The sequence below is a fragment of the Bipolaris zeicola genome, assembly GCF_000523435.1.
Source record: "Bipolaris zeicola 26-R-13 unplaced genomic scaffold scaffold_216, whole genome shotgun sequence".
In the NCBI taxonomy this organism is placed as follows: domain Eukaryota; kingdom Fungi; phylum Ascomycota; class Dothideomycetes; order Pleosporales; family Pleosporaceae; genus Bipolaris; species Bipolaris zeicola.
Genome location: NW_006912265.1, coordinates 18,978 through 41,460, shown reverse-complemented (window position 1 = coordinate 41,460; position 22,483 = coordinate 18,978). Strand labels below are relative to the sequence as shown.

Genomic DNA, 22,483 nt, shown 5'->3' with positions numbered 1-22,483 from the left:
GATTGTATCTGTTATCGTGTTGAGTATCTACAGTACCTCCGCGCACGGGCCAATAGGCGGTGACGACGCCTTTGCCAGTGCTCGTGTCGACCAATCAGTGTCGCGGATCAGTAGGACTCAAAGTCGAGTCCTAATTGATTCCAACAATCGTGTAGCTGGTATATTAATTAAGGGTATCGGCTCCAGCAAACTAAATCCGCATGTAGTAGGTCGCTTGGCGTGGCTTTGAGCATCAATGCTACTATTTTCAACCAAACGCGGTTGCAAGAGGAATCCAAAAAAAAAATTCAAATGAAACAAAAACAAAGAAAGCGAAATGAAACCCAGCCCGTTTTTTTTACCCGCCAGCCGTTGACGCCACATGGCCCGCCTCGCCCTCGTCGCTGTCCGGCTCGTCGCCCCGAGTAGACTTCTTGAAGCGCGGCTTATCTTCCGCAAGCGACAGCGCCAGCTTCCTCCTCTGGTACCCTCTGCCCTGGTAATCCGCCATGAACTTTTCCGCCGGCTCAAACTCGCGGAACCGCACAGTCACAATGCCCTCGGGCTCCTTGTCGTACAGCGTGCAGTTTGTGACTTCGCCGTACTCCTCGGCCGCCTCGCGCATCTCCTCCTTGATCTCGAGGTACGCTTCTGGCTCTTCGTCTAGCTCGGCGGGCGTGAAGGCGTGCTTGATGATGACCACCTTGGCCCACTTGTTCTTCTTGGGTGCAAACGCTTCGGCGACTTCTTCTTCGTTGTCGGACCATTCGTTGAGTTTGCTGCACTAGTGTTAGTAACGGGGCATGGTGTGGTGTAGACGGATGGGTGCACCGAGGGTGCGAGGTGGTCCAACTCACCGATTCAGTTCTGCCCTGTTGCGCTCCGATGCCTTTCTGTCTTTACGTGTGAGCTTCGAGGCAATCTTGTCGCCGTCCCTTTCCTTCTTGTGTTCAATCTTGGCGGGCTCGACGCGGATGGTGCCGTTGGAGTAGTCGCCTGGGCGGAGGACGTAGTCATCCATCATGTTAACGGCATTGGTGATGGCTTCTTTGCGGAAATAGACAACCATGGCATTGCCCGTGAACTTGCCCGTCTCCTCATCCATGTACATTTTGATGCGTGGCTGGCCATCGGCGCCCTTGTCAATGATGCCAAATCGTGAGAACTCATCCTCAATCTCTTTGGCAGTCGTGTCTGGGGGTAGATTGGAGATCCAAATGGCCTTGTTCTCAATCACTTTGGGCTTCTTGTTGGCCTCGGGCTCCTTGCCGTTCTTGCGCTTTTTGCTGTTTTGGCCAGCCTGCGCATCCGCGGCACCATCATCAACAGGCGGCGTACCCGTGTCTGCTCTTTCGGCAGTTTGCGCCGTGACGTCGCCTCGTTCGCTCATCTTTTGGCGACAGGTATGGGTGCAGTCAGGCGGTTGGCTGGCGGCGCGGATCAGCGCGGTCTCTTCCCAGACCAGATGCAAGCTACAGCTTCACGATGTCGAGGGCGGCAGAAAAGTCGGGCGGTGAGGTGTGGGGCCGCCGAGAGGGAAATCGGAGTTTCTTGCGACGAAGAGCCTCGGTGCGTGGTGGGCTGTCATCCAGAGGCACCATGTTTGGTTAGTGTTTCTGAAGGGCACGCCATGCTGCTCCAGAGGGTGCGGATGAGCGGGCCTGTGTACGTACTCGGATGCACTGCCTACAAATACACACGTACACAGCCGTTGGATGTTGTCGATGGTCGATGGATTGCAGATGTTGGCTGCACGCAGGTACATAGACTCGTCCTGACCACAGGCTGCAGAATGACGCTGATTGCGGGCGAGGATCGATTGAGCCGGCAGATGGTCATGCACGCGCCCAAAGCCCTCCAAGCCAAGGCGTGGCTTAGCGTGCAGCGCAAGCTTTCCACCTCGTTCGATCGCCAGCCCCGCATGTGACGACCTGGCGATCTAGCCATCTGCGCGTAGTGCGGACTTTCGGAGCATCAAGTGTTCGACACACGATACCTCAGACGCAACAGGAAGAAACCCTGGCCATCGCTAAGCACTCCGCCCTGAATCGCATGCAGTATATATACACGGAACATGTAGCCTTGCCCATCTGGTAAATCCCTCTTTTTGCTTTTCCATCTCTTTGTTGTTGTTGCGTCACACAACTTAATACTGATACCATGTCTCTAGTCGATACTGTACTCAGACCCAACATGCGGGATCCTCTCCCCCCACCTTCGCTGCTTGTCCAAGCAAGCAAGCCCCTCGCTGACAAACTGAGCCTGACGACTCTTCCTTACCATGTCCACGAGATATTCCTCGGTTTCCTCGGATACCACTTCATCCTCTATGTCCTTTCGCCGGCTGTCTCGCGACTAGTATGCCCAAAAGCCTACCATGGCTTCAACAAGCGCACGCGACTCAACTGGGACATTCACTGGGTCTCCATGATTCAGTCTCTCTTCATATGCGGCGCTGCGTTATGGGTAATCTTCAAGGATGAAGAACGACACGCCATGGACTGGAGGGGAAGACTCTGGGGCTACACGCCAGCAAGCGGCATGGTCCAAGGCTTTGCTGCCGGCTACTTCCTCTGGGACCTCCAAATATCCACACAATACATCAGTATCGCCGGCGTCAGTGCGCTCATCCACGCCATCGGTGCTCTGGCCGTAACCTGCATCGGTTTCGTAAGTCGCGACAACCCACCTGCCCTATTTGGGCCGTGTGTCGCAAACCCAAGCTGACTCGTGCACCAGAAACCCTTTGGAAACTACTACGGTCTCTCCTTTGTCCTCTACGAGTTATCCACCCCGTTCCTTAATATCCACTGGTTTTGCGACAAGCTCGGAATGACGGGATCCAAGCTCCAGCTCTACAACGGCATCGCTTTGCTTGTGACGTTTTTCGGCTGTCGCATCGTCTGGGGAACTTACCAGTCCATTATGATTTACTCGGATATCTACAAGGCTTTGACCATTTCACAGACTGAGAGCATGAGTTCACTCCTGGAGGCGCAAAAATGCGACGGAAGCACCAATAGCAGCATGGGTCTTGATGGATCTGGAAACTGCTATGGTGACCTCCCCATGTGGCTGGTTTGCGTCTACCTGGTTGGTAACACGGCACTAAGCATGCTCAACTTCTTCTGGTTCAATCAGATGATCAAGGCTGTCCGCAAGAGGTTTGTGCCTGCAGATGAAAAGGCGCAAGCCAAGAAGAGCCAGTAAATGTCGAGATAGAAGGAAGGAATTGGTTGAGTGGAAGGGTTTTTTTTTTCTTTTCTAGGTTTTAAATCAAGGGCGTTGCTTTAGAACTGCTAGGGCAGTTGGATCTTTCAAGGATGATGAATGATACCCCATCTCTTGCAACGAATGGAACGTGGATAACGATAGGCTCAGCATACATATGGGAAGCGTTGCATACTTAAATATAAATTGCAATAAAACAAATATCTTATCAAAATTACAAAGTACTTATCACTCCCCTAGTGTTTGAAGTTGCTCATCTCACGTCTTCCCTTCTTCCTCTGCAAAATCTCCATATTAAGTCCTCCTCGCTATAACTTTGGTCCACCTCCGGTACCCATCTTCTCCAGCTCAGCTCTCAGCACTTCTCTCATCTCGCCCGCCAACTTAGACCCTTCTTCATCATCCAGATCATCGCGTTGGCCCCGCCCAAACATGGTCCAGCTCTTGCTCTTGATTTCGGGCATGCTTTCTGGCCGTGGGATAATGTGGAAGTGAACATGTGGTACCACTTGTGCTGCTCTTGCACCTGCGTGGTGTTTAGTATAAGATGTTGGTGTGGGGTAGGTATAAACTTACCGTTATTCTGAACAATGTTGTAATCCGTTACGCCCGTGACTTTTGCTACTGTCCTTGCTAGAATGGGTAACCAGAAGCCTGTGGTTTGTTAAATTTCTCGCTTCTTTTATCGTTCATACGGACGAATTGAGTAGAGAAAACAAAAGATACTTACCAATCTCCCTACTCTCCACAACCCCCATATCCGCAACCTTGACTTTGTGCTGACGAGTTGTAACAAGTAAATGTCCTGTATCACTCACGTATTAGCCCCGCTAACATCCACACGTCTTTCTTCATCTTTCTTCATCTTTCTTCATCTCCCTCTCATCCCACAATCCCACATCTCTCGTACATGGACTGCCCTGCATATGCATCTCCTCCCACCAGTTCCCAAAACAAAAACAACCCCATATCTGCATCGAAGAGAAAGAATATAAAAAAAGAATGAAAGAAAAGCTCACCCCTCGTCATAGGCAAAATATCCAAAAAAGCAACAACATCATTACTCCTCAGCACCACAAAACTACTCGGATCGGTCTTGTCGGCCTGGCTCTCCTCCTCACTCGGTACACACGCTGCTAGCTCTTTCTGCAGTTTCTCGGGTGCACTGCGCCATAGCGAAGCGCCAGCCTGTGCGCTGTCGGAGACGGGATACGCGGCGGCGATGGTGCAAAAGGGACAGGATTCTGGCGGGTAGTGAAGGTCGGTTTCTTGCATGGCTGCTGGCTGCTGCTTGTTGCTGGGGTTGCGAGCTGTGTGGCGTTTGCTTGTTTATTTTGTGGAACAGGCGGGAAAAAATGGGTATCCAAATGGGAAATGTGTGTGTGTGGGGGGGAGGCTTGTTACACACGTTGCGTGTGGATGTAGATGTGGATGTATTTGTTTGTTGATTGCTCCACAGGTGTCCGTACGTGTTAGTCGTCAAGAATCCCCAGAAATGCACGTCAGTTCCGCGATGTGCACGCCACCCAACATCGGTCAGCGAACCCCCCCTTCAAACCAGTAAGGTATTACGATCGCGAAAAAAAAAGATCAGAAATAGATCCAAAAAAAAGTCTCGAGGATCGAACAAGTTTTTCCTCCTCACTCTGACTTTCAGCAATTCAAAAAGCCGGTCAAAAAAACAAACAGAAGAGCAAAAGACGAGATTCAAAGAAAGCTACCGATCCGCACCTGCACATGCAAACCGTAAAGCTCGAGCCCCTCGGTTTGCATAACCAGTTCAAAGCGGTATTAGCTCCCCTCCCCCTCCTCACGTCTCACTTGCTTAGACCTCGGTGCAACGATCGCGCGCCCTCACATTAGGGCATCTAGGCCCCCGGAGAGGGGGGGGGCTGGGGAAAACAAAAAAAACAAGCCAAGAACCACACCAACGATGATGATGACATTTGACTTTGGTTGGCTGAGCTAGAGAGAGGGAACTAGGGCGCGAGTCCGCCATTCCGGTTTATAATGCGTTAATTGCATAGGGGACTAATTGGCCAAGGTAGGACGACGTGATGCGGGCGGACGGACGACGCGGTGTAGACACGCATGACGTGCCACTACCGTGTTGCTTTCGAGCCAAGGGGCGTACGCGACGCGAGACCGTGGAGCTATGGCGTTTCGGGCGCGAAACACCCACAACGGGCGGACGTGGCTGGGGGGACTTTTGGGGGTGTGTGTATTGGGTACACATGACGTGACTCCAAAAGAGGCACAACAACAACACCTGTCACACCAAAGTATTTTTTTTCCAAGACGACCAGATTATTCAACATGCTTTGCTCCATTCTACTACACACTCCCCCAAACAGTGCGCAATTCACACACTACTCATACACGTGCGGAGAACAAATGTCTCCTTATCTGATATGCCAAATGACCATGTTTTTCCCACTCACCACACCACATACAGACAGGCACTCCATACAGGTCCACAAAGGAATAAAAACCTCTCTCATATCATACCGTTCCTGGTACATTGGACCGCCTAAGCCATGAGCGAGTATCCAGAGCCGCTATAAGAAATGAGGTAAAGTGCGATCTGAAAAGGTGGAAAAAAACAAACACACCCCTCGTTGCGCCTCCATTGACAGGAGATGAACGCCGGCAACTCCGTTCCCAAGCAAACAGAAAAAACCACTTAGGGAGGAAAAAGAACAAACAATGAAGTGAACAACCAACTTGCATCCCATGTATTAAACGCCGACCGGAAGATGGTATTAGCCAAGATGCAAACATGAATAGCCTGGTTTGGATGCAATCGTAAATTTTGGCTCCCGGTCGGGACCTGAACTTCGTCAATCACTACTCGTTCCCATGCCGGCGGTAATGAATAGCTTTGCGACACATAAGCCAATGACCGGTATTGCCTAACAAGAACCCACACGCTTAGCGCACGCTCTTGGTCTTGGTGGGGACAGCGGCCTCTTCTTGGAGTGCGTTACCATAGGCGGCAACGTATTCCTTGGCCCACTTGCGAAGAACAATGGATGCTGTATTGTGTTAATGGCGCACGTATCAAGAGGGGATAGTAACCCTTACCTTTCAAGAACTTTTTGCTGGCATACTTCTTAAAGAAGGCTTCGTGTACAACAGGGCCGGAGAGGTAGTCGATCATCAACTCAAGAACGGGCTGAATCTCCTGCTCAGTGTAACCGGCGTAGTGTGTGAGGGTAGCGTCCTATTCAAGTTAGAAACAAACAACATGTATGGGGCATCACGGTAACATACCCAAGGGCCACGCTCGAGAACAAGGCGAGCAAGGTACATGGCGGCGGCAGCAACCTGGCTAGGAGGGTGGGCGAGGAAGCGGTGATCCAGGCAGCCAATCTCCAAGAGATACTTGCCCAGTGTGCGAGTCTGGATGTCGTAGTTGTCGGCCTTTGATATCCGGCGGAGGAAGTTCATGGGGTTGGGGTAGCTCAGGTCGTAGTTCAAGGCAGCAAGGACAAAGCGTTCGGCGCTGAGAATTTCCTCCTCGGTGAAGCCATCATCGGCAACATGGCGGAAGTTCTGTACGTGAGGAGAGAGAACCTCCTCGTACTTGGAGGCGATGAACATGGCAGTAACACCAACCAACTGAAGGCGGTCCAGCTGGACAATCTTGGTGGAAAGGAAGCGGTCAATGATGTTGACAGCGAGGAAGAGAGTCTCGGGAAGGAGACGGAAGCGGGTGTGGACCTCGAGTAGCCAGTCGACAAGAATGCCGCGCATCTTCCACTCGAGTTCTGTTTGGCTCTCCATGTAGTCGGGGTTGGCCATGGTGGCAATCTCAAGCTCCTTCAGGTACTCAAAGATCTCGACAACATACTCAGAGACCATGAGCGGGTCATCAACGTCCTCCTTGTCTAGATCCGGGCCGTCGTAGAAGACCTCAGTGACGGGTGCCTCAACCTCCTTCTTTGAGCTCTTGCTCTGCTTGACATTGTCCTCTTCAACCACCTTCTCTTGTGGCTCGACGTTCTCCTCCTCTTCCTCCTCTGGCTGGTCTTCCTTCTCTTCTTCCTGCTCCTTCTCCTCTTCCTCCTTGACGTCCTCCTTTACATCCACCTTTGGCTCCGCCTTGACTGACTTTGCAGCGGCAGCGCCGCGCTTCTTTGCTGGCTGACCTGTGATACCGTTGCCACTAGCTGGGCGCTTCTTGAGATCGGATGTGGAGATCTTTTCCTTTTGCTGTAGAATGGAACGCGTCGAAGCGGCCCGTGATGACTTCTCGACCTTGGTTGGCTGTGCTGCTTTTGAGAGTTGGCCTTTGGTAGCCAGTGGCTTCTTTCCGTCTTTTGCGCCCAGAGCGTCCTGCTTTGTGACATTGCTGACGTCACCAAGAGCCGCACGCTTTCGCGTCGCGGCACCGTTCGCGCCGAGGGTAGCAGTCGACTTCTTTGTCTGGAGAGCCTTCTTGGGCACGTCTGCTGCCGACTCGTTGGCGCCCAAGTTGGCGGCCTTTGCACGCGTCAAGCGTGTCGTAGTGGCGTTTTCATCGTTCTCATTCGTGACGGCGCGTTGCCTCGTAGATCGAACCTGTTGGAGCGTGTTAATGAGCTGTATGCGAGGTATACACGTTCCCGCCGCGTCGTGGGTCTCGGGAACGGATGCAGCAAAAGGGCAATGACGTACTGCTGGAGGCATGGCAAGCAATATTAGGTATGCTAAGCAAAGCTAAAGAGGTATCCAGGTGTTCGAGTAGATGTGCAGTGTGTAATGGCTGATGTTTGATGTGTTGTGATGCACTGTTTGGTGACGTTAGCAGAGTTCGATGGAGCTTGAGCAAGGCGCGTCGGAGGTGGCAGGCCGACAGCAGCGGAGCATCGACGGTCGCGCAGGGTATGCACGAAGCTGGACGAGCGAACCACGGTCGATGCTCACGAATGCTGGTGGACCAGACACGCTCGACAGGGTGCGGCGGCGAGGATGAGGGCAACGTGACGGGCCAGCAGGAGAGACCAACCCTTGGAGAGCTTGAGGGGTTAATTGAGTGGACGGGGTAGAGGTCCAGCTACGGCGTGCACAAGAAGGAAAGTGGAGGTTGGGCGAGGGAGGAGGTGCACCAAGGTGTGTTGTGTGTGGGAGTGAGAGGGTATGTTGTGTGTTTTGAGCGAGGGCCGGCTAGCTTGGCTTTCCACGTCCCACGCGCCAAAATGGCCGTCGAGGCTGGCAAAGGCAACAGTGCACGCCCCACAGGCGCGTGTGCAAACTTACGCTGAGGAAGATGCCGTGACGCAACGCGTTTCTGTGGCGGCGATGGGCGGCTGGCGAGAGGGCTGATGGCGAGGCGCAGAGCTGCGCTGGGTGTCGCGTAGTCGGAGTGATGCAGTGCAGTGCAGTCAGGTTGAGCGACACTGGCGGGCGGGTGCGTGTTGTGATGGGTGACAGAGCAGACGCTGGTTGTTGCTGGGCCATCGCGCCGGGCAGGGCAGGGCAGGGCAGGCAGGCACTCCCCCGCCCGTCCCGCGCTAGTCCCAATCCGGTCATATAGAGAATTATTCGTGACACCGCCAGCACCAGCCCTCAAAGCAGCTGTGCCATTGCATCCCCGCCACGCATCCACCGCCCCCGGGCTCCCGACGATACAATGCTGCAACCCCGGATATGTAGTCGCCTTCAGTCTGTGCAGCTGTGCGCCGCCCTGCGCTCTGCCCGTACCTACGCACAGGTCCATGCCGCCAGCGTAAAGCAGCCATCATCACCACCATCGTCATCCATACAGCCCACCGTGGCTGTCGATGCTGCTACACTCAAGCAGGAAGGCTCGCGGAGAGACCGATTCATCCCTCTGCGCACATACAAGCCCCGCACACCCGGATTGCGCCATCTCAAGCGCCCCGTCAATGACCACCTGTGGAAGGGACGACCGTACCTCAAGCTCACCATTGCCCGAAAGGGACAGCACCTGGGAGGAAGGAACAACACCGGCCGGGTCACAGTGAGACACCGCGGTGGCGGTCACAAGAGGCGCATACGCATTGTCGACTACAAGCGCTACCTGCCTGGCAAGCATATCGTTGAGCGCATAGAATATGACCCCAACCGAAGCGCACATCTTGCCCTCCTCACACGCCTGGCAACCGGAGAAAAGTCTTACATCATTGCTGCCGATGGCATGCGCGCTGGAGACGAGGTCGAGAGCTACCGCAGCGGCATCCCCAGAGAGCTGATTGCCAGCATGGGTGGTGGCATCGATCCCGGTATGCTGGCTGCTAAGACAGCGGCCCGAGGCAACTGCCTTCCTATTCACATGGTGCCGCTCGGCTCGCAAGTCTACAACGTAGGCTCCAAGTCTCAGGGCGGGGGCGTCTTTTGCCGGAGTGCAGGTACATATGCCATTATCGTCAACAAGGAGGAAGTAGAAAAGGGCAGTAGCACAGAGATTAAGCACGTCATCATCCGGTTGCAAAGTGGAGAAATCCGCAAGGTCAGCGCCGACGCATGCTGTACCATTGGTGTTGCCAGCAATCCACAGTCACACTTTACATCCCTTGGAAAGGCTGGACGTTCACGATGGCTAGGAAAGCGACCCGAAGTCCGCGGTGTCGCCATGAACGCAGGTCAGTGCTTCGGCTTATCAATTCACCATCTGGAGTATGCTAACATGTCCCAGCTGATCATCCCCACGGTGGTGGTCGTGGTAAGTCAAAGGGTAATGTTCATCCCGTCAGTCCATGGGGAACACCCGCAAAGGGAGGCTACAAGACAAGGCACAAGAGGAACAAGCACACCTTCCTTGTTCAAGACCGACCGCGCAATCAAGGAAAGCGCAGGTCAAAGTAGGCCGAGAGTTGTATACCTATGCTCGAGTTCACACTGTACTTGTACTATATATTGCCTCAGTAGCACCCATGAACGTACCTTGATGAACCAATGCTATCTGTTCCGACAAACAATCCCATTCTACGCCGCCCAGCTGACCTCTCAAACGACAGTCGGAGTTTTTACCTAGAATCCAAATATGCTGCTAAGCTCTATACATGTACGCTATCGGGGTTCGTTATTACTTTTAATGTAGCTCGGCAATACTTTTCGGACGCGTTCGCTCTTATTCGCTGGGATTAGGAACTTGTCTTGTCAGCCTCTAAGCGTCATCATCCTAGTTCCACATGGACCACATCGACATTCAGGATGACACAAGATATAACGCCTGCAAGATCGGTCGCATTGTTGTCTCTGTTAGGCCTAATTAAACCCCCACTTGGGCGCGCCTCGCACACCTGCATAAAGAAGTCATATACTTACGCCATAGAATAGCTGACCAATGCGACACGTCGCTTGTGGCAGGCAGCGCAAAGCTAACCCTGAACGGAACTGGCTGGGACGCGAGCTGAGAAACCACCAACGGGGATTCCTGTTGGCAGCCCAGACGTACGGGAGATCCGACATAATTAGTCCATGTGGTCAACGTGCGTTCGACACGTTCAAGGCAGCACGCCTAAGGACGACGCTGCAGATCCAGTCCACACCAAGGAAGCTCATGCTGGCGCACCTCGACTCCTTCATCCCCATTTGCATGACAGAACTGCGACGCCCACCAGCCTGGACTTGTGGTCCTTTCCGCCTACCAACACCGCCTGTGTCCAAGTCACTACCACATCAACAACTCGACCTATAGCCGAGACTCGAACTATTAGGCGGAAGGAATTGTTTGAATCAGAGGCACCCCCACTTCTGAATCGTGCTTACGCGGGGTGCGGTTTCTCCTGCCCAGCGCGCACCCTTAATCTGCCTGGAACAATCAACTGCTCATATCCACCATGAGTATGCCTTCCAACGAGGCCGAGTCGCCGGACGAGAGCTTCTTCAACGACCTGTCCCAACAACCCCAGGAGTCCAATACAGCCGATGATCAGGAAACACAACAAGACGGCTCGAGCAAAATCAAGAGGATCGCCTGTGTGTTGTGTAGGAAGAGGAAGTTGCGATGCGACGGTGCACGACCGTCGTGCTCAACTTGTAAACGCTTATCCCACGATTGCGCCTACGATCAAGTGCGGAAGAAAAGCGGGCCCAAGCGTGGTTATGTGAAGCTGCTCGAACAACGGCTCCGTAAGTAGGCGCATGCAGCCTGTGGCTATTTGCGCTGACGCACAGTCGACAGAACAGGTTGAGACGTTGTTGAAGACCCAGGACGCAAACGATACAAGTAAACATGCAACCCGCCAGGACTCCGCATCTGAATATGTCGCCAACACCATAAATCTCACACTACCCAACACTAATCATATTCCAAATCTTGCAACTCCTCAACATGACACAGAGCAGCACATGTCAGGAGAAATAATAGGACTTGGATTAGAAGAGCCTTTACCACCCCAGGAAGTCACAGATAATCTGTATGAAGACGCTGCAGCCGGCGCTGGGATTGTTGCTGACGCGCAGCAGATACGAAGTCTACTTTTCCAAAGTTCATCTCTCCATACCCGTCATACACAGACCACGGTTTCTCGCGGCGCTCAACCTCGCCCCTCATATGCGACCACCGATATGCCTACGATACATCATGTGGGCCATGGCAGCATCTGTCAGCAACAAATATGAGGCGCTCCACGAGCACTTTTACCAGCGAGCACGGAAGTACGCGCAAATGGACGAAATGAAGGGTCATGGAGAAACGACCATTACGCTTGGACATTGCCAGGCATGGATTCTGATATGCACGTACGAGTTCAAGAACATGTATTTTCCAAGAGCATGGTTGTCTGCTGGTAGGGCTGTTCGACTCGCTCAGATGATGCAACTCCATCGCTTGGATGGGCTCGGTTTGGACGTAAAACAATGCCTGCCTCAACCGAAAGATTGGACAGAGCGCGAGGAGCGGAGGAGAACTTTCTGGATGGCTTTCTGTGTCGATCGCTACGCCAGTATTGGCACAGGCTGGCCAATGGTTATTGACGAACGCGATGTAGGCAGAAAACTGGGCTCGTTGTGGTCTGAATGGGCTAACTTTGATCCAGGTTTTGACGAACTTACCGGCAAGCGAGGAAGCGTTCGAGAAAAGCAGACCAATGTCTACAGTGTCACTAGAGCGAGCTATGCAACCAAATGGCGTAGCGAACCTTCAACCATCCGGCGGAATCGTTTTGACAGCAGCAATGTTCGGTCGCAACCTACTGCACCTACATCGGCCTGATCCTGACGATAGGGACGATGACATCAATGGTGGTTACTGGAGTCGACATCGTGACATTGAGCAACTACTGCTCCAAACATCACTGGGATTGCCTGATCATATGCGGTTACCTTCAGGACTCTCAGACCCCAACGTCGTGTTCACAAACATGTGCATTCATACCTCAGCAATATGTCTTCATCAGGCAGCAATATTCAAAGCAGATAAACACCGATTACCGATCAACATTGCCAATGAGAGCAAGATCAGATGTGTAACGGCCGCAGCAGAAATTGCCAGCCTTATGCGGATGATCAGTCATATGGATCTTTCTGCAGTAAGTTCGAATGCTGTAGAAGAAGCGAGTGATCCAAGTTGACTTTGAATAGATGAACCCTTTCATATCCTTCTGTGTCTATGTGGCAGCAAGAGTGTTTGTCCAATACCTAAAGACTCGACCAAAGGATCAACAGATGGCCGCTTCGTTAAAATTCCTGATGCAAGCTATGCACGCTCTACGTAGGAAGAATCCACTCACAGAGTCCTTCCTGGCACAGCTAGACATTGATATCGAGCATGCCGGCATCGGTGGTATTCAGCAGATGAAATCCATGACCAAAGTAAGTTCGAGACTCGAGTTCTATACAATCTAAGAGTGCTGATTGTTTTTGTCTGTAGCCCACTGCCACCCGCGGCACTACTAATCAATTCAGATGCAGCCCCATAATCAATATATCCGAAGGGCAACAACTCGATGAACCTGTGAACATAGTTGAGAACAATAGTCGGGCGAATACAACCTCAACACGCAGTACGCAGTATCCGAACAACGCACCAGGTCCACCATTTCATGTTAGCAGCATCAATAGCATCGACCTGCGGACGGCGCCGCGTGTGTCTTCACGCGAAGCTCTTGCAACTACAGGGTCTCATGACTTCCCACCTGGTTGGTTTCCAGCTCAAGATGGAAATGAAATGGATCTTTCTGGGGGTGAGAAGGGCGTTGACCACGATAGCCCTGTAACCATCAGTTCACAATCACGCGGCGGCTCAACGTCGCAATCTTCATATTCACCCGGTCAACAAAACGAGCTTCATGTGCCATATCGAGCATCACCAAAGTTGCCTTACTCTAATTTAGTGCCTAATGGCTCCGCCATGTTCCCAGGTTTTGTGTCCACGAACGAAGCCTTTAGCATGAACAACTTCGATACCTCGGGAGATATGGGACACGCCGGTTACAATGATGGCCTCGTAATGGGCAGCGAATGGGATTACGCTGCACTCAATGCTGCGTCAGGTCTGCCCGCAATGGCCGATGCATCATGGGACTCGATGCTGGAAAGCGTAACGACGGGATGGGAGTCGGTCAGTCAGGTGCACGACAGCCAAGCAAACATCTTTGGCGCAAGATGAGCATTTGCATGGATGAGGGGACGGGGCTTGATGACTTGACGTTATTGTTGTAGAGCAGTATACCCGCTTTGGTTTTGATTTACTTTTGGAATATTTACTTGCAGGACCACAACGGAGTAGACTATTGATATACAGATACACCGGCCTCGAGGCCTAACACCGAGTTTGCATTAGAGGTAATCTTCACTTTGTACTACATAGTATCTTGTACATAGAAATATATCTTGCCTCTTGAATACATGGCTTATTATAGTCATTGGTGGCTTGAGTGCTGCATAGTGATGAATTGTGGGGAACCAACGACGGGATTGGATAGCGCGAACGCATAGGCGATATAATCAATTCAACCAGAATAGTGTATATGTCGCTTGATATTGTAACCGCCGTACAGGCGGCAATAACATGGAGAGCGCAGACCCTGAAGATCCGGGGATAGTGCGGCTAAGGCAGGGGGTGGATGTGTGGGAAGCGGTCAAGACGTCACAGGCTCAGTTGCCATGGGAAACCAGCGAATAGCAACAAGCTACGGGCAGCACCTCGACCGCGCCCCCCACCGCTTGTCTACAGCTTTGGTTCGTATATCTATCTTTCTACTCTTTCAAACTTGTTCAATTCACTGCTAGTCTATTTATCAAAAACATCTGCGCTTGCGTACTTCTATCAATACCCTGGACGCCACACAAACAGAGCAGTAAACACCGACGCTACATGTTCGCATCCAAGGAAAGAGAAGGCGCTTCGTCGCCAGGGCCTGGAGCCTATTATTCACAGTCCCAAATGAGTAAGTTCTACAAGCAGGATTACATCCTGGCCAAGATTCTGACTGTATACGTGAAGAAAACTACCTACAAGACCTTCGCACAAACCGCCCCGCCCGTCCTACTGGAGCACGTCCTGCGCCCGCACATTTCAACACTTGGTCTAGTAGAACACCCAACCGGAATTCCGATTCATCAGCTGTGGCTGCGCTACAACGTACCTTCACGGACCCCGCTGCCGATGCCGACGCTCAACCCTCTGCCTCACAAGAGCCAGGGTCGCACAGCCGAACAACGTCAAGGACCAGCATGGAAAAGATCGGAGGCCCTGGACGGCCACTTGTACAGGCGCCTCGCGGGAGAGAAACCTCACGATCCTCCTCGCATACGCGAACGCCAAGTATGATATACCGAGAACGCCAGGAGCGACAGGTGGAGCAGGATGAAGCCCGCGCTATACGCGCAGCCATGGAGGATCTAGAGCTTGCGACGGAGGGGAAGATATACGAGGCGGCACGAGACGAAGCTGCAGAGCTAGTCTGGAAGCACCGAAATCCAAATGCAGCGGAGAATAACCCGCACGCGCCATACTCCTATCCTGGCCTGGGTAGGGAGAATAGCACACAGCGAAGTCGGAGTGTTGAGCCCAAGGATCAGGATCTGCAGCGGGCCAATTCCAAGCTGCGAAAGCGACATTCGATGGGAAGTGCTGCCTCGGGGAGCAGGAGCAGTAGCTTGCAGAGCACCGGCCCTGGAGGAAACACGGATGCATCTACCACTGGGAATGAGACGTCGGCCACTTCGCCAACCAAGGGGTGCTTTGACCTCAAGGGCAAGAAGTTTGAGTCGCCGGCATTAGCCAAAGCCATCTCGGATCTGCCGGACTTTAAGCAACGGCGGAGAAGCAGTGGTTCTCGTCGTACTGCCAGTGGAAGCCTCTTCCAAAACCCCAACGATCAAATTTACGAGGAACCTGAAGAAGAAACATCGCCTGCTCCTCGACCGAAACCCGCCCCCGAACCATCGAAAACTGAGAAGTTACCATTGGGAGTAAGACGGAACCCCTTTATGCGATTCCAATCTATTAAGAGCAATCCGTTGGTACGCTCAAGCACCGATCCTACTGTGGCCTCGAAGCGGCTTGACCGCTATGAGATACAAAAGAACCCACCAACCCAGTCTCGAAATGCCGGCTACACGTTGAACTCTGCTGTATCAAAGCCAACCGACAAGGACAAGGCAAATGCGGAGAACTTGCCCGAAGTGAAGATGAAGGACGGCAAGGAGATAAGAAGTGAGGAGCTACGCGCTGCGACCGGATTTCGCCTCAAGGACCGTAGTCCAAAGCTTCCTACGCCCACTGCTGTTTCCGATGCTCCAGGGCGACCAATCGTGTCTTTCAAAAAGGACTGGAATGTTGTCGAGCTGAAAGAAGTCGTTTCGACGCTGTCTGATCCAGCACCGGTTCCTTCCAACCAATCCAAATCTGGCCAACCTCCCCTGATGCACGCTGCAATGGCCCCTGACGTGCCTACTATAAGTTTAGCACCGGATGTGCCCAAAAGAAGTACCACACCAATACCTCCAGTCCCTGAGATCAACATTCCTGAGCCCAGTAACGGCCTGGCACCCGAAATTCCTAAACGAAGCACCACACCAAGACCACCTGAGACTCCGGCGATCAATGTCTCCTCTAGCAACACCATTTCAGCGCTGCGAGGCGGCAAATTTGATAGGCCCGCTATCAGTGTTCGTGAAGATCCTCCAGCACCAGCGCGACCCCTGCCACTGACCAGTTCGCTGAGGAAAGCTCAAATTCCAACGCGTCCCTCCGTGGCACCCATACCCACTATAAATGTCCCTGATTCTTCGCCCTCACGTTCTAGGACTACACCCGCACCAAGCGTTCCTTCCATCTCGGTTTCGGAGACACCATCGAGTCGAAGCTACCATAGACCCTCATCGAGCGTCACAGCGCCTGTCCCAAGTATATCAGTCAGCAACTCACCATCTTTTGGACGGGGATCATCCTCAGCTTCTAGGTCTATGACACCTGACATTCCATCAATATCGGTCAGTGAATCGTCTGCTCCCAAGCGCGGGTCAAGAGGAAGCGCCCCGCCCATCCCAAGTATATCAGTGAGCGAGACGCCTATGCCAGGAAGAGGATCTACTGTGCCCTCTATCAACGTGACCCCTGATGTTCCAAAGATTTCTGTCAATCAGTCTACAGGATCCGCCCGGGGACGACACAGTAACGTTCCTTCAATCTCGGTTAATCCTTCGGTGCCTTCAATCAACGTGAACACGCCAAAGGGCTTTGGACCTGCAGCTTCTGCACGGCCTCTACCAGTACCAGGTGCTCAAAACAAATCGCACAGCTACAGTGGCTCTGGATCCGGTCGCACTCACTGGACGCCGACCACGGTGCGCACAGGTGCTCTCTGTACTCAATGTGCGCTACCCATTGCAGGCCGCATAGTCTCTGCAGGAGGCTCTCGCTTCCATCCAGAATGCTTCACATGCTATCAATGTGGCGAGCACCTTGAGTGCGTAGCTTTCTACCCAGAACCATCCAACAAGCACGCCGAACGTGTCCAGCGCATTCGCGCCCGTCTCACAGGCTATGACATTCCGTTCCTGCCCTCGCACCCTACAGCCGAAGACATGGCTCGTTTGGAGCATGATGATGGCACCGATGAATCTCCACGGTTCTACTGCCACCTCGACTTCCACGAGCTCTTCTCTCCACGATGCAAGAGCTGCAAAACGCCCATTGAAGGCGAGGTCATTGTAGCATGTGGTGCTGAATGGCACGCCGGCCACTTCTTCTGCGCTCAGTGCGGTGATCCTTTTGACAGCACGACGCCTTTTGTCGAGAAAGACGGGTACGCGTGGTGTGTCAATTGCCACACGCATCGGTACAGTACAAAGTGCAAGGGCTGCAGGAAACCGGTTACAGATACGGTTGTCAAGGCCCTTGGAGCGGAGTGGCATACTAATTGCTTTGTTTGCGTGGTAAGTTTTGTCCGCTTTTTTCTATCTGTGAATGACACGGAACATGCTAACATGAGAATAGATTTGCTCTGGCCCCTTTGAAGATGGAAGGTACTTTCTACGTGGTGACACGCAAGATCCCGTCTGTGTGAGATGTGAAGAGAAACGACTGAAGGCTTGATGAAGAAAAGGAAAAAAAACAAATGAAAATGAAACATACGAGAAACGTACGAGAAACAAGAACTAAACAGAAAAGCTCTGCTCAAGCATTCATGTATCGCGTGTCATTTTCTGTGAATTTTGCTTTGCATTTTGGGGAGAAAAGGGCGCTGGGTAGGGCGTTGCATTGGAGATAACATATTTTGACTTTCATCAGGATCTCATTTCGCATATTATTGTAGACATTTTAATACATATATGATCAAGTACGTTTTTTTATTGAAATCTACTACCCGTGCAAGGTGCGTGACACTTGTCGCTAAACAAAGGATATCTTACTATGATCACCCCCAATAACCTCTCTCTCATTCATTCAACAACTGCAACAAAAAAAGATAGTATAAAATACAAGAGTATGAAGTAAAAAAAACGTGCCTACACAATCATCTCTCCCCCTTCTGCCTCTCCCTCTCTCTTTGCCGCTCCAGCAAAATCAAAGCGAAAAAAAAACTAGAGAGCAAAAAATCCACCATTCTACAAATAAACTCAACACAAAAAACCCACCCGACGAACGACCCACTTTTTACTTTAATTCAATCTTTTCTCTTGTTCTTCGCTTTACCAAAGTACTCATTTCCTCCCCCCCTTTCCCTCTCAAATCTAAACATGCATTTACTTTCGCTAGAGGAGAAAACGGCAAAAATCAAGGAACATAAGGGAATTATGTGTTGATAACTGTCCGGGGAAGTAACTCGCTCATCGTTTCGAATAACGGTAACCGGACAAAAAAAAGTTGAGCTGGGGAGCGTTTCAGGGGGGAAGAGAGAGAGAGGGGAAATCTATCATACTCTTTGAATGTGGGAAGGGGTTTTGAGAAAACAGGTTTGAAAGGGCTCTTTGGAGGGGAAATACAAAATGGCGGGAAAAGAAGGAAGAAAAGAACAGTTTTGTAGACATGAGTGTAAAAAAAAGAACAAGAAATTCGCCCTGAAGAGAGCGAAAAAAAAAGAGAGGCCAAAGCCCATCACAAAACCTCGCTGTTCAATACCGTTCCTTGTAAGAAAGACAAAAAAAACCCCCATTGGTAAACCAGAAAGATAGAAAAGAACAAATTCAGACTCAAAGAAAAAAACAATCACCCGCTGACATCCCAGTATCCCGAACCTCAATTTTCAAGGGCAAAAAGAAAAAAAACACACACATACGGGAAGCAAAGTGTCAAACCGATTAAACCCCAGAAAAGCATACACACACACAGATGTCTCACACTCCGCCGTTTACTCCTCCCTCACAGTGCCCCGAAACCGTTCAGGAGCCGGACTCGACTTCTTAACCGGCGGATCCATAATCGTCGGACTACTCAGGGGCTCGAGGCTCTTGACGGGGGGAAAAACCGGAGTCTCAGACAGATGATGGGTATGACTCGGCAATCTCACCCCATCATGTTTCGATGGCGCAGGAATAGGATCGGGGAGCATCTGGGCCGGCATTTGCGACGATGGCGATGGGGCGATGCGCATGGGGGCTGGAGCCGGGGACGACATTGTTGCGGGTAGGGGTGCCGGGGATGAATGCTTTACTGGTGAGAAAGATGGGCGATGGGCGGAGGAGGGAGGGAAGGAGGAGTGTGGGCTGTTGAATTGGAAGTTTGGGGGGAGGCCGTTCGAGGGGCGCGGGGATGCGGCGGGCGAGTGTTTGACAGGGGAGCCGCCGGCGGCGGAGGTGGGGCGGCTGAAGCTGCGGGCGTAGGAGGGGAGGGATTGGGAGGATGGAGCAAAAGGGTTAGAGCTGAAGGGGTTGGCGCTGAATGAAATATTGCCGTTTTGGGGTGGATGGGATGTGTGGGAGCCCTTTGTGGGACTGCTCTTTGTGGGACTGCTGGGTATCCGGTGGAGGTTGTATGGTGGAGGGGATGATGTAGGGGATGATGGACGAGGCCGTATTGGTGAGGACATGCTGCCGTTTGCACCCTTTGTTGGCGATCCATATGCGGCCTCGGATCTTTGGATACCAGGGGGTCCAAGAGCTTGACCTCGTGGTGATAGACTTGGACCGTCAACCCAAGGCTGTACCGGGTGCATAGAGGGTTGGAAGGCTTGCGGAGCAGAGGGTTGCGGTGCTGGTATCCGAATCGAGTCGAGTCCAGATGGCTTGACACCGTTGGTTCGTGATTGATCATTAGACGCGGGCGATTGTGACGTTAAGCGTAATTTCAGAGACGGAGGTTTGGGCTGCTCTGCCTCTGCCTCCTTGCGTTTACACGAAGTGCAGATGAATACGAACTTGGGGTCCTCAGTCTGCTTCTCAGTGATTCCATGGCATTTCATGTGTTGCCAGACATTGCACTTTTCACAAGATATCTGGGGCGTATCGTCGTTCTAGTCAAGGTTAGCACTTGTTGAGAAGAATTGGACCTGCAACCTTACCAAGTTGGAACCGTATTTGCCACATTTCTCACAGTCAAAGAACCAGTCCTCCTCTTCGTTGAGCCTCTTGAGATCACTTTCATGTTTCTTCATCATGGCCTTGAGATGCCTCTCTGATAACCTTGCGCTGTTAGAAGCCAGCTTCTGTTCATTTTCCTGAAGTTTGCGCAGCTCCTCCTCTTTCAGAATTTTGGCAGTCTCTCGTTCCTTGAGTCGCTGCTCGCGGGTCATCCTGCGCGAGTCCTGTGCTTCCTCGAGCTTTTTCTGCTTCTCTTGCTCTGCCTTGGCCATGGCAAGTTCCTCCTGTCTCTTTCTCTCTGCTGCTTCAGCCTCCTCAACTTCCTTTTGTTTCTCAAGCCGCGACGAGATTCGGGACGAACGCTTCGCCATGGCTAGTTTCTGCATGTTCTCCAACTCCTTCATCTTGCGAGCCTGCTTCCTGGCTTGTTCCTCGGCCAGCTTCTCCATGACGGGGATGACGTCTTCTTGGATGCGTTTGCATAATATCTTCTCATTTGGATCGCGACTCTTTCGGATACTGTTAATGTACTCCTGATAATCTTCCAAGGTGACGCAGACGCATTCCCATTTCCTGCTTCCAAAGCCGTCATCAACCTCTTCAGACTGTTTACTTGTTGCTTGCTCTTCTTCAGCGGTCTCCTCCGGCTCGGGGGTTGCTATCTTTTGTCGCTTACTGGATCGGGAGCCTTTTGACTTTTTTGGCTTCGGTTTTGACTTTGCCTTGGTTGGTTCGGGTGGTGGGGGCGGATCTGTCATGCGGTACATGCGATTGTCATCAAGAATAAAGATGGTCCTTTCCTGTGAGTCCCAACCAGTGGGCTCCATGCGCTGAAGACCAGGGTTAGCGACATTGCAAACGCTCGGCCATGTAATGCTTACCCAGAGCGCCTGCTCTCCATCCGTTGCAGCCATCCTCTCCCTTATCGAGTTTGGGTTGTTGAGTGTCCATACAGACAATTGTTGTAGCACACGTATCTTTGTGAAGACGTCGAAATCGTTGAATTTGAGGGGCTCTTCGTCTTCGCCAAAGGGGTTTCGGTTGGGCGCTTTGGCAACGTACTGTCGGCGGGCGTACTCATCGAATATCTCAAGCCTGACATATTGTTAGAGGTGGCGGGAGATGCGCAATGGCAGAGACGTACGTAAGGCCCTTGTGTGACGACACATGCTTCAGCAGCGCCAGGCCAATCTGAGCAAGTTTTTCCGAGGGTTGTGGCTTGAGGCATTCGGACTCGAGGTCCTATGGATGTGTCAGCGGATGCTGTATCAAGCATGGGCGGGTGCAGTGGCAGGGACGGTGGGCGCAAGTTGCATTTACCTCAATGTCAAAGTCCCTGTCGATCTTGACGGCATCGCCAAACAGGCTGATGTACTGGGCGAGATTGGCAAACTGCCACATATTGCGCAGTTTTTGTAGGGTACTCGGCTCCGCTGTAGGCGACTCGACGTCCATTTCGTCGGCGGCGCGTTTTCTGGACGGCATGGCTGCGATGCCTCGCGTGCGGCGACGCGTGCGATTGGCGGTATGGAGGTGGCGAGGGGACGAGGAGGTTTACGGGGTATGCGTCTATTCAGATGGGGATGGGAGGATGGGGCAGATGTTGGCCGTGGGGGTCGCGTAGGCAGGGCGGAGGAGTGAATGCGGCTCTATTCTGGTGAATGTCGAGAGTATGAAGTCGCGCGACGGGGAATCGGAAAAAGGCGCCTTACCCCTTTCGGCTTTCCCGCGGATCTCAGCGCCTTTAGGGGAGCCTCACCAAGCAGCACCATGTGTTTCCGATTGAGGCGCCTTACTCCTTCCTGTGTGTGTAGTAGTAATAGTAGTAGTACGGACGTATGGAAGGCACGTGACAATACTCGAGCATGCCCAGACATTGTTCATTTCATCTATCCAGCGTATTATCTGGTATATACATAGCAGTCGTTTGTGGTTAGGTGCTGGGCGGCACTCGGAGTGCTGTGGTTGGTGCAGTTGCTCGAGGGCGATGAAACAGGGCAGGCAAGGCATCAAGCCGGCAGCGATGCGCCTGTCAAAGCGGTGCCGAGGCGGTTGCGAGATGGCGATTACGCGTTTGGATGAGGGTGTGGAGCTGTGTGGGCATGCGCCGCACAAGCGTGGGCCACAGTGGTGTGGCTGGAGAATGGGACAGGCAGAGTAAGGGGTCTGCTGCGTAGTCAGCCTTAAGCTGTTTCGGAGCGGCCAAGACGTGTTGGCTCTTGGTGTGGGAGTCGGATTAGTGTCTATGCATGTGCATGTGCATGCGTTGATATGGGGCCATCCGTAAATCCATCCAGAAGACGGCTTTCCCATGGTAGATAGTAGATATGTCTAGCACATGGCCACGCTACGTCGC

General features: G+C 52.3%; 9 protein-coding genes across 9 annotated transcripts; 4 read left to right on the top strand and 5 right to left on the bottom strand.

Moving 5' to 3' along the window:
- Positions 1–337: 337 nt before the first annotated feature.
- On the bottom strand, positions 338–1,369 carry COCCADRAFT_8441 (uncharacterized protein; the record flags this gene model as incomplete). Its single annotated transcript, XM_007718171.1, has 2 exons — positions 338–758; positions 837–1,369. 2 exons carry the CDS (start codon positions 1,367–1,369, stop codon positions 338–340), a joined length of 954 nt encoding a protein of 317 aa, XP_007716361.1.
- A 770-nt stretch (positions 1,370–2,139) lies between these two features.
- Positions 2,140–3,189, top strand: COCCADRAFT_8440 (uncharacterized protein; the record flags this gene model as incomplete). Its single annotated transcript, XM_007718170.1, has 2 exons — positions 2,140–2,649; positions 2,719–3,189. 2 exons carry the CDS (start codon positions 2,140–2,142, stop codon positions 3,187–3,189), a joined length of 981 nt encoding a protein of 326 aa, XP_007716360.1.
- A 329-nt stretch (positions 3,190–3,518) lies between these two features.
- Positions 3,519–4,485, bottom strand: COCCADRAFT_106780 (uncharacterized protein; the record flags this gene model as incomplete). The annotated part of the gene is made up of 4 exons (XM_007718169.1): positions 3,519–3,736; positions 3,787–3,864; positions 3,941–4,015; positions 4,230–4,485. 4 exons carry the CDS (start codon positions 4,483–4,485, stop codon positions 3,519–3,521), a joined length of 627 nt encoding a protein of 208 aa, XP_007716359.1.
- A 1,227-nt stretch (positions 4,486–5,712) lies between these two features.
- Positions 5,713–5,945, bottom strand: COCCADRAFT_40273 (uncharacterized protein; the record flags this gene model as incomplete). Its single annotated transcript, XM_007718168.1, has 2 exons — positions 5,713–5,834; positions 5,882–5,945. The coding sequence occupies 2 exons, from the start codon at positions 5,943–5,945 to the stop codon at positions 5,713–5,715; spliced, it is 186 nt and encodes a 61-aa protein (XP_007716358.1).
- Positions 5,946–6,141: 196 nt separating this feature from the next.
- COCCADRAFT_40272 (uncharacterized protein) lies at positions 6,142–7,881 on the bottom strand (the record flags this gene model as incomplete). Its single annotated transcript, XM_007718167.1, has 4 exons — positions 6,142–6,245; positions 6,295–6,433; positions 6,484–7,773; positions 7,870–7,881. 4 exons carry the CDS (start codon positions 7,879–7,881, stop codon positions 6,142–6,144), a joined length of 1,545 nt encoding a protein of 514 aa, XP_007716357.1.
- Positions 7,882–8,824: 943 nt separating this feature from the next.
- On the top strand, positions 8,825–10,020 carry COCCADRAFT_106800 (uncharacterized protein; the record flags this gene model as incomplete). Its single annotated transcript, XM_007718166.1, has 2 exons — positions 8,825–9,797; positions 9,851–10,020. 2 exons carry the CDS (start codon positions 8,825–8,827, stop codon positions 10,018–10,020), a joined length of 1,143 nt encoding a protein of 380 aa, XP_007716356.1.
- A 977-nt stretch (positions 10,021–10,997) lies between these two features.
- COCCADRAFT_8436 (uncharacterized protein) lies at positions 10,998–13,768 on the top strand (the record flags this gene model as incomplete). Its single annotated transcript, XM_007718165.1, has 6 exons — positions 10,998–11,289; positions 11,342–11,576; positions 11,626–12,145; positions 12,198–12,689; positions 12,742–12,972; positions 13,031–13,768. The coding sequence occupies 6 exons, from the start codon at positions 10,998–11,000 to the stop codon at positions 13,766–13,768; spliced, it is 2,508 nt and encodes an 835-aa protein (XP_007716355.1).
- Positions 13,769–14,476: 708 nt separating this feature from the next.
- On the top strand, positions 14,477–17,704 carry COCCADRAFT_106799 (uncharacterized protein; the record flags this gene model as incomplete). The annotated part of the gene is made up of 3 exons (XM_007718164.1): positions 14,477–14,549; positions 14,606–17,544; positions 17,606–17,704. 3 exons carry the CDS (start codon positions 14,477–14,479, stop codon positions 17,702–17,704), a joined length of 3,111 nt encoding a protein of 1,036 aa, XP_007716354.1.
- A 1,255-nt stretch (positions 17,705–18,959) lies between these two features.
- On the bottom strand, positions 18,960–21,612 carry COCCADRAFT_40268 (uncharacterized protein; the record flags this gene model as incomplete). The annotated part of the gene is made up of 5 exons (XM_007718163.1): positions 18,960–20,060; positions 20,109–20,957; positions 21,009–21,222; positions 21,272–21,369; positions 21,448–21,612. The coding sequence occupies 5 exons, from the start codon at positions 21,610–21,612 to the stop codon at positions 18,960–18,962; spliced, it is 2,427 nt and encodes an 808-aa protein (XP_007716353.1).
- Positions 21,613–22,483: the final 871 nt, after the last annotated feature.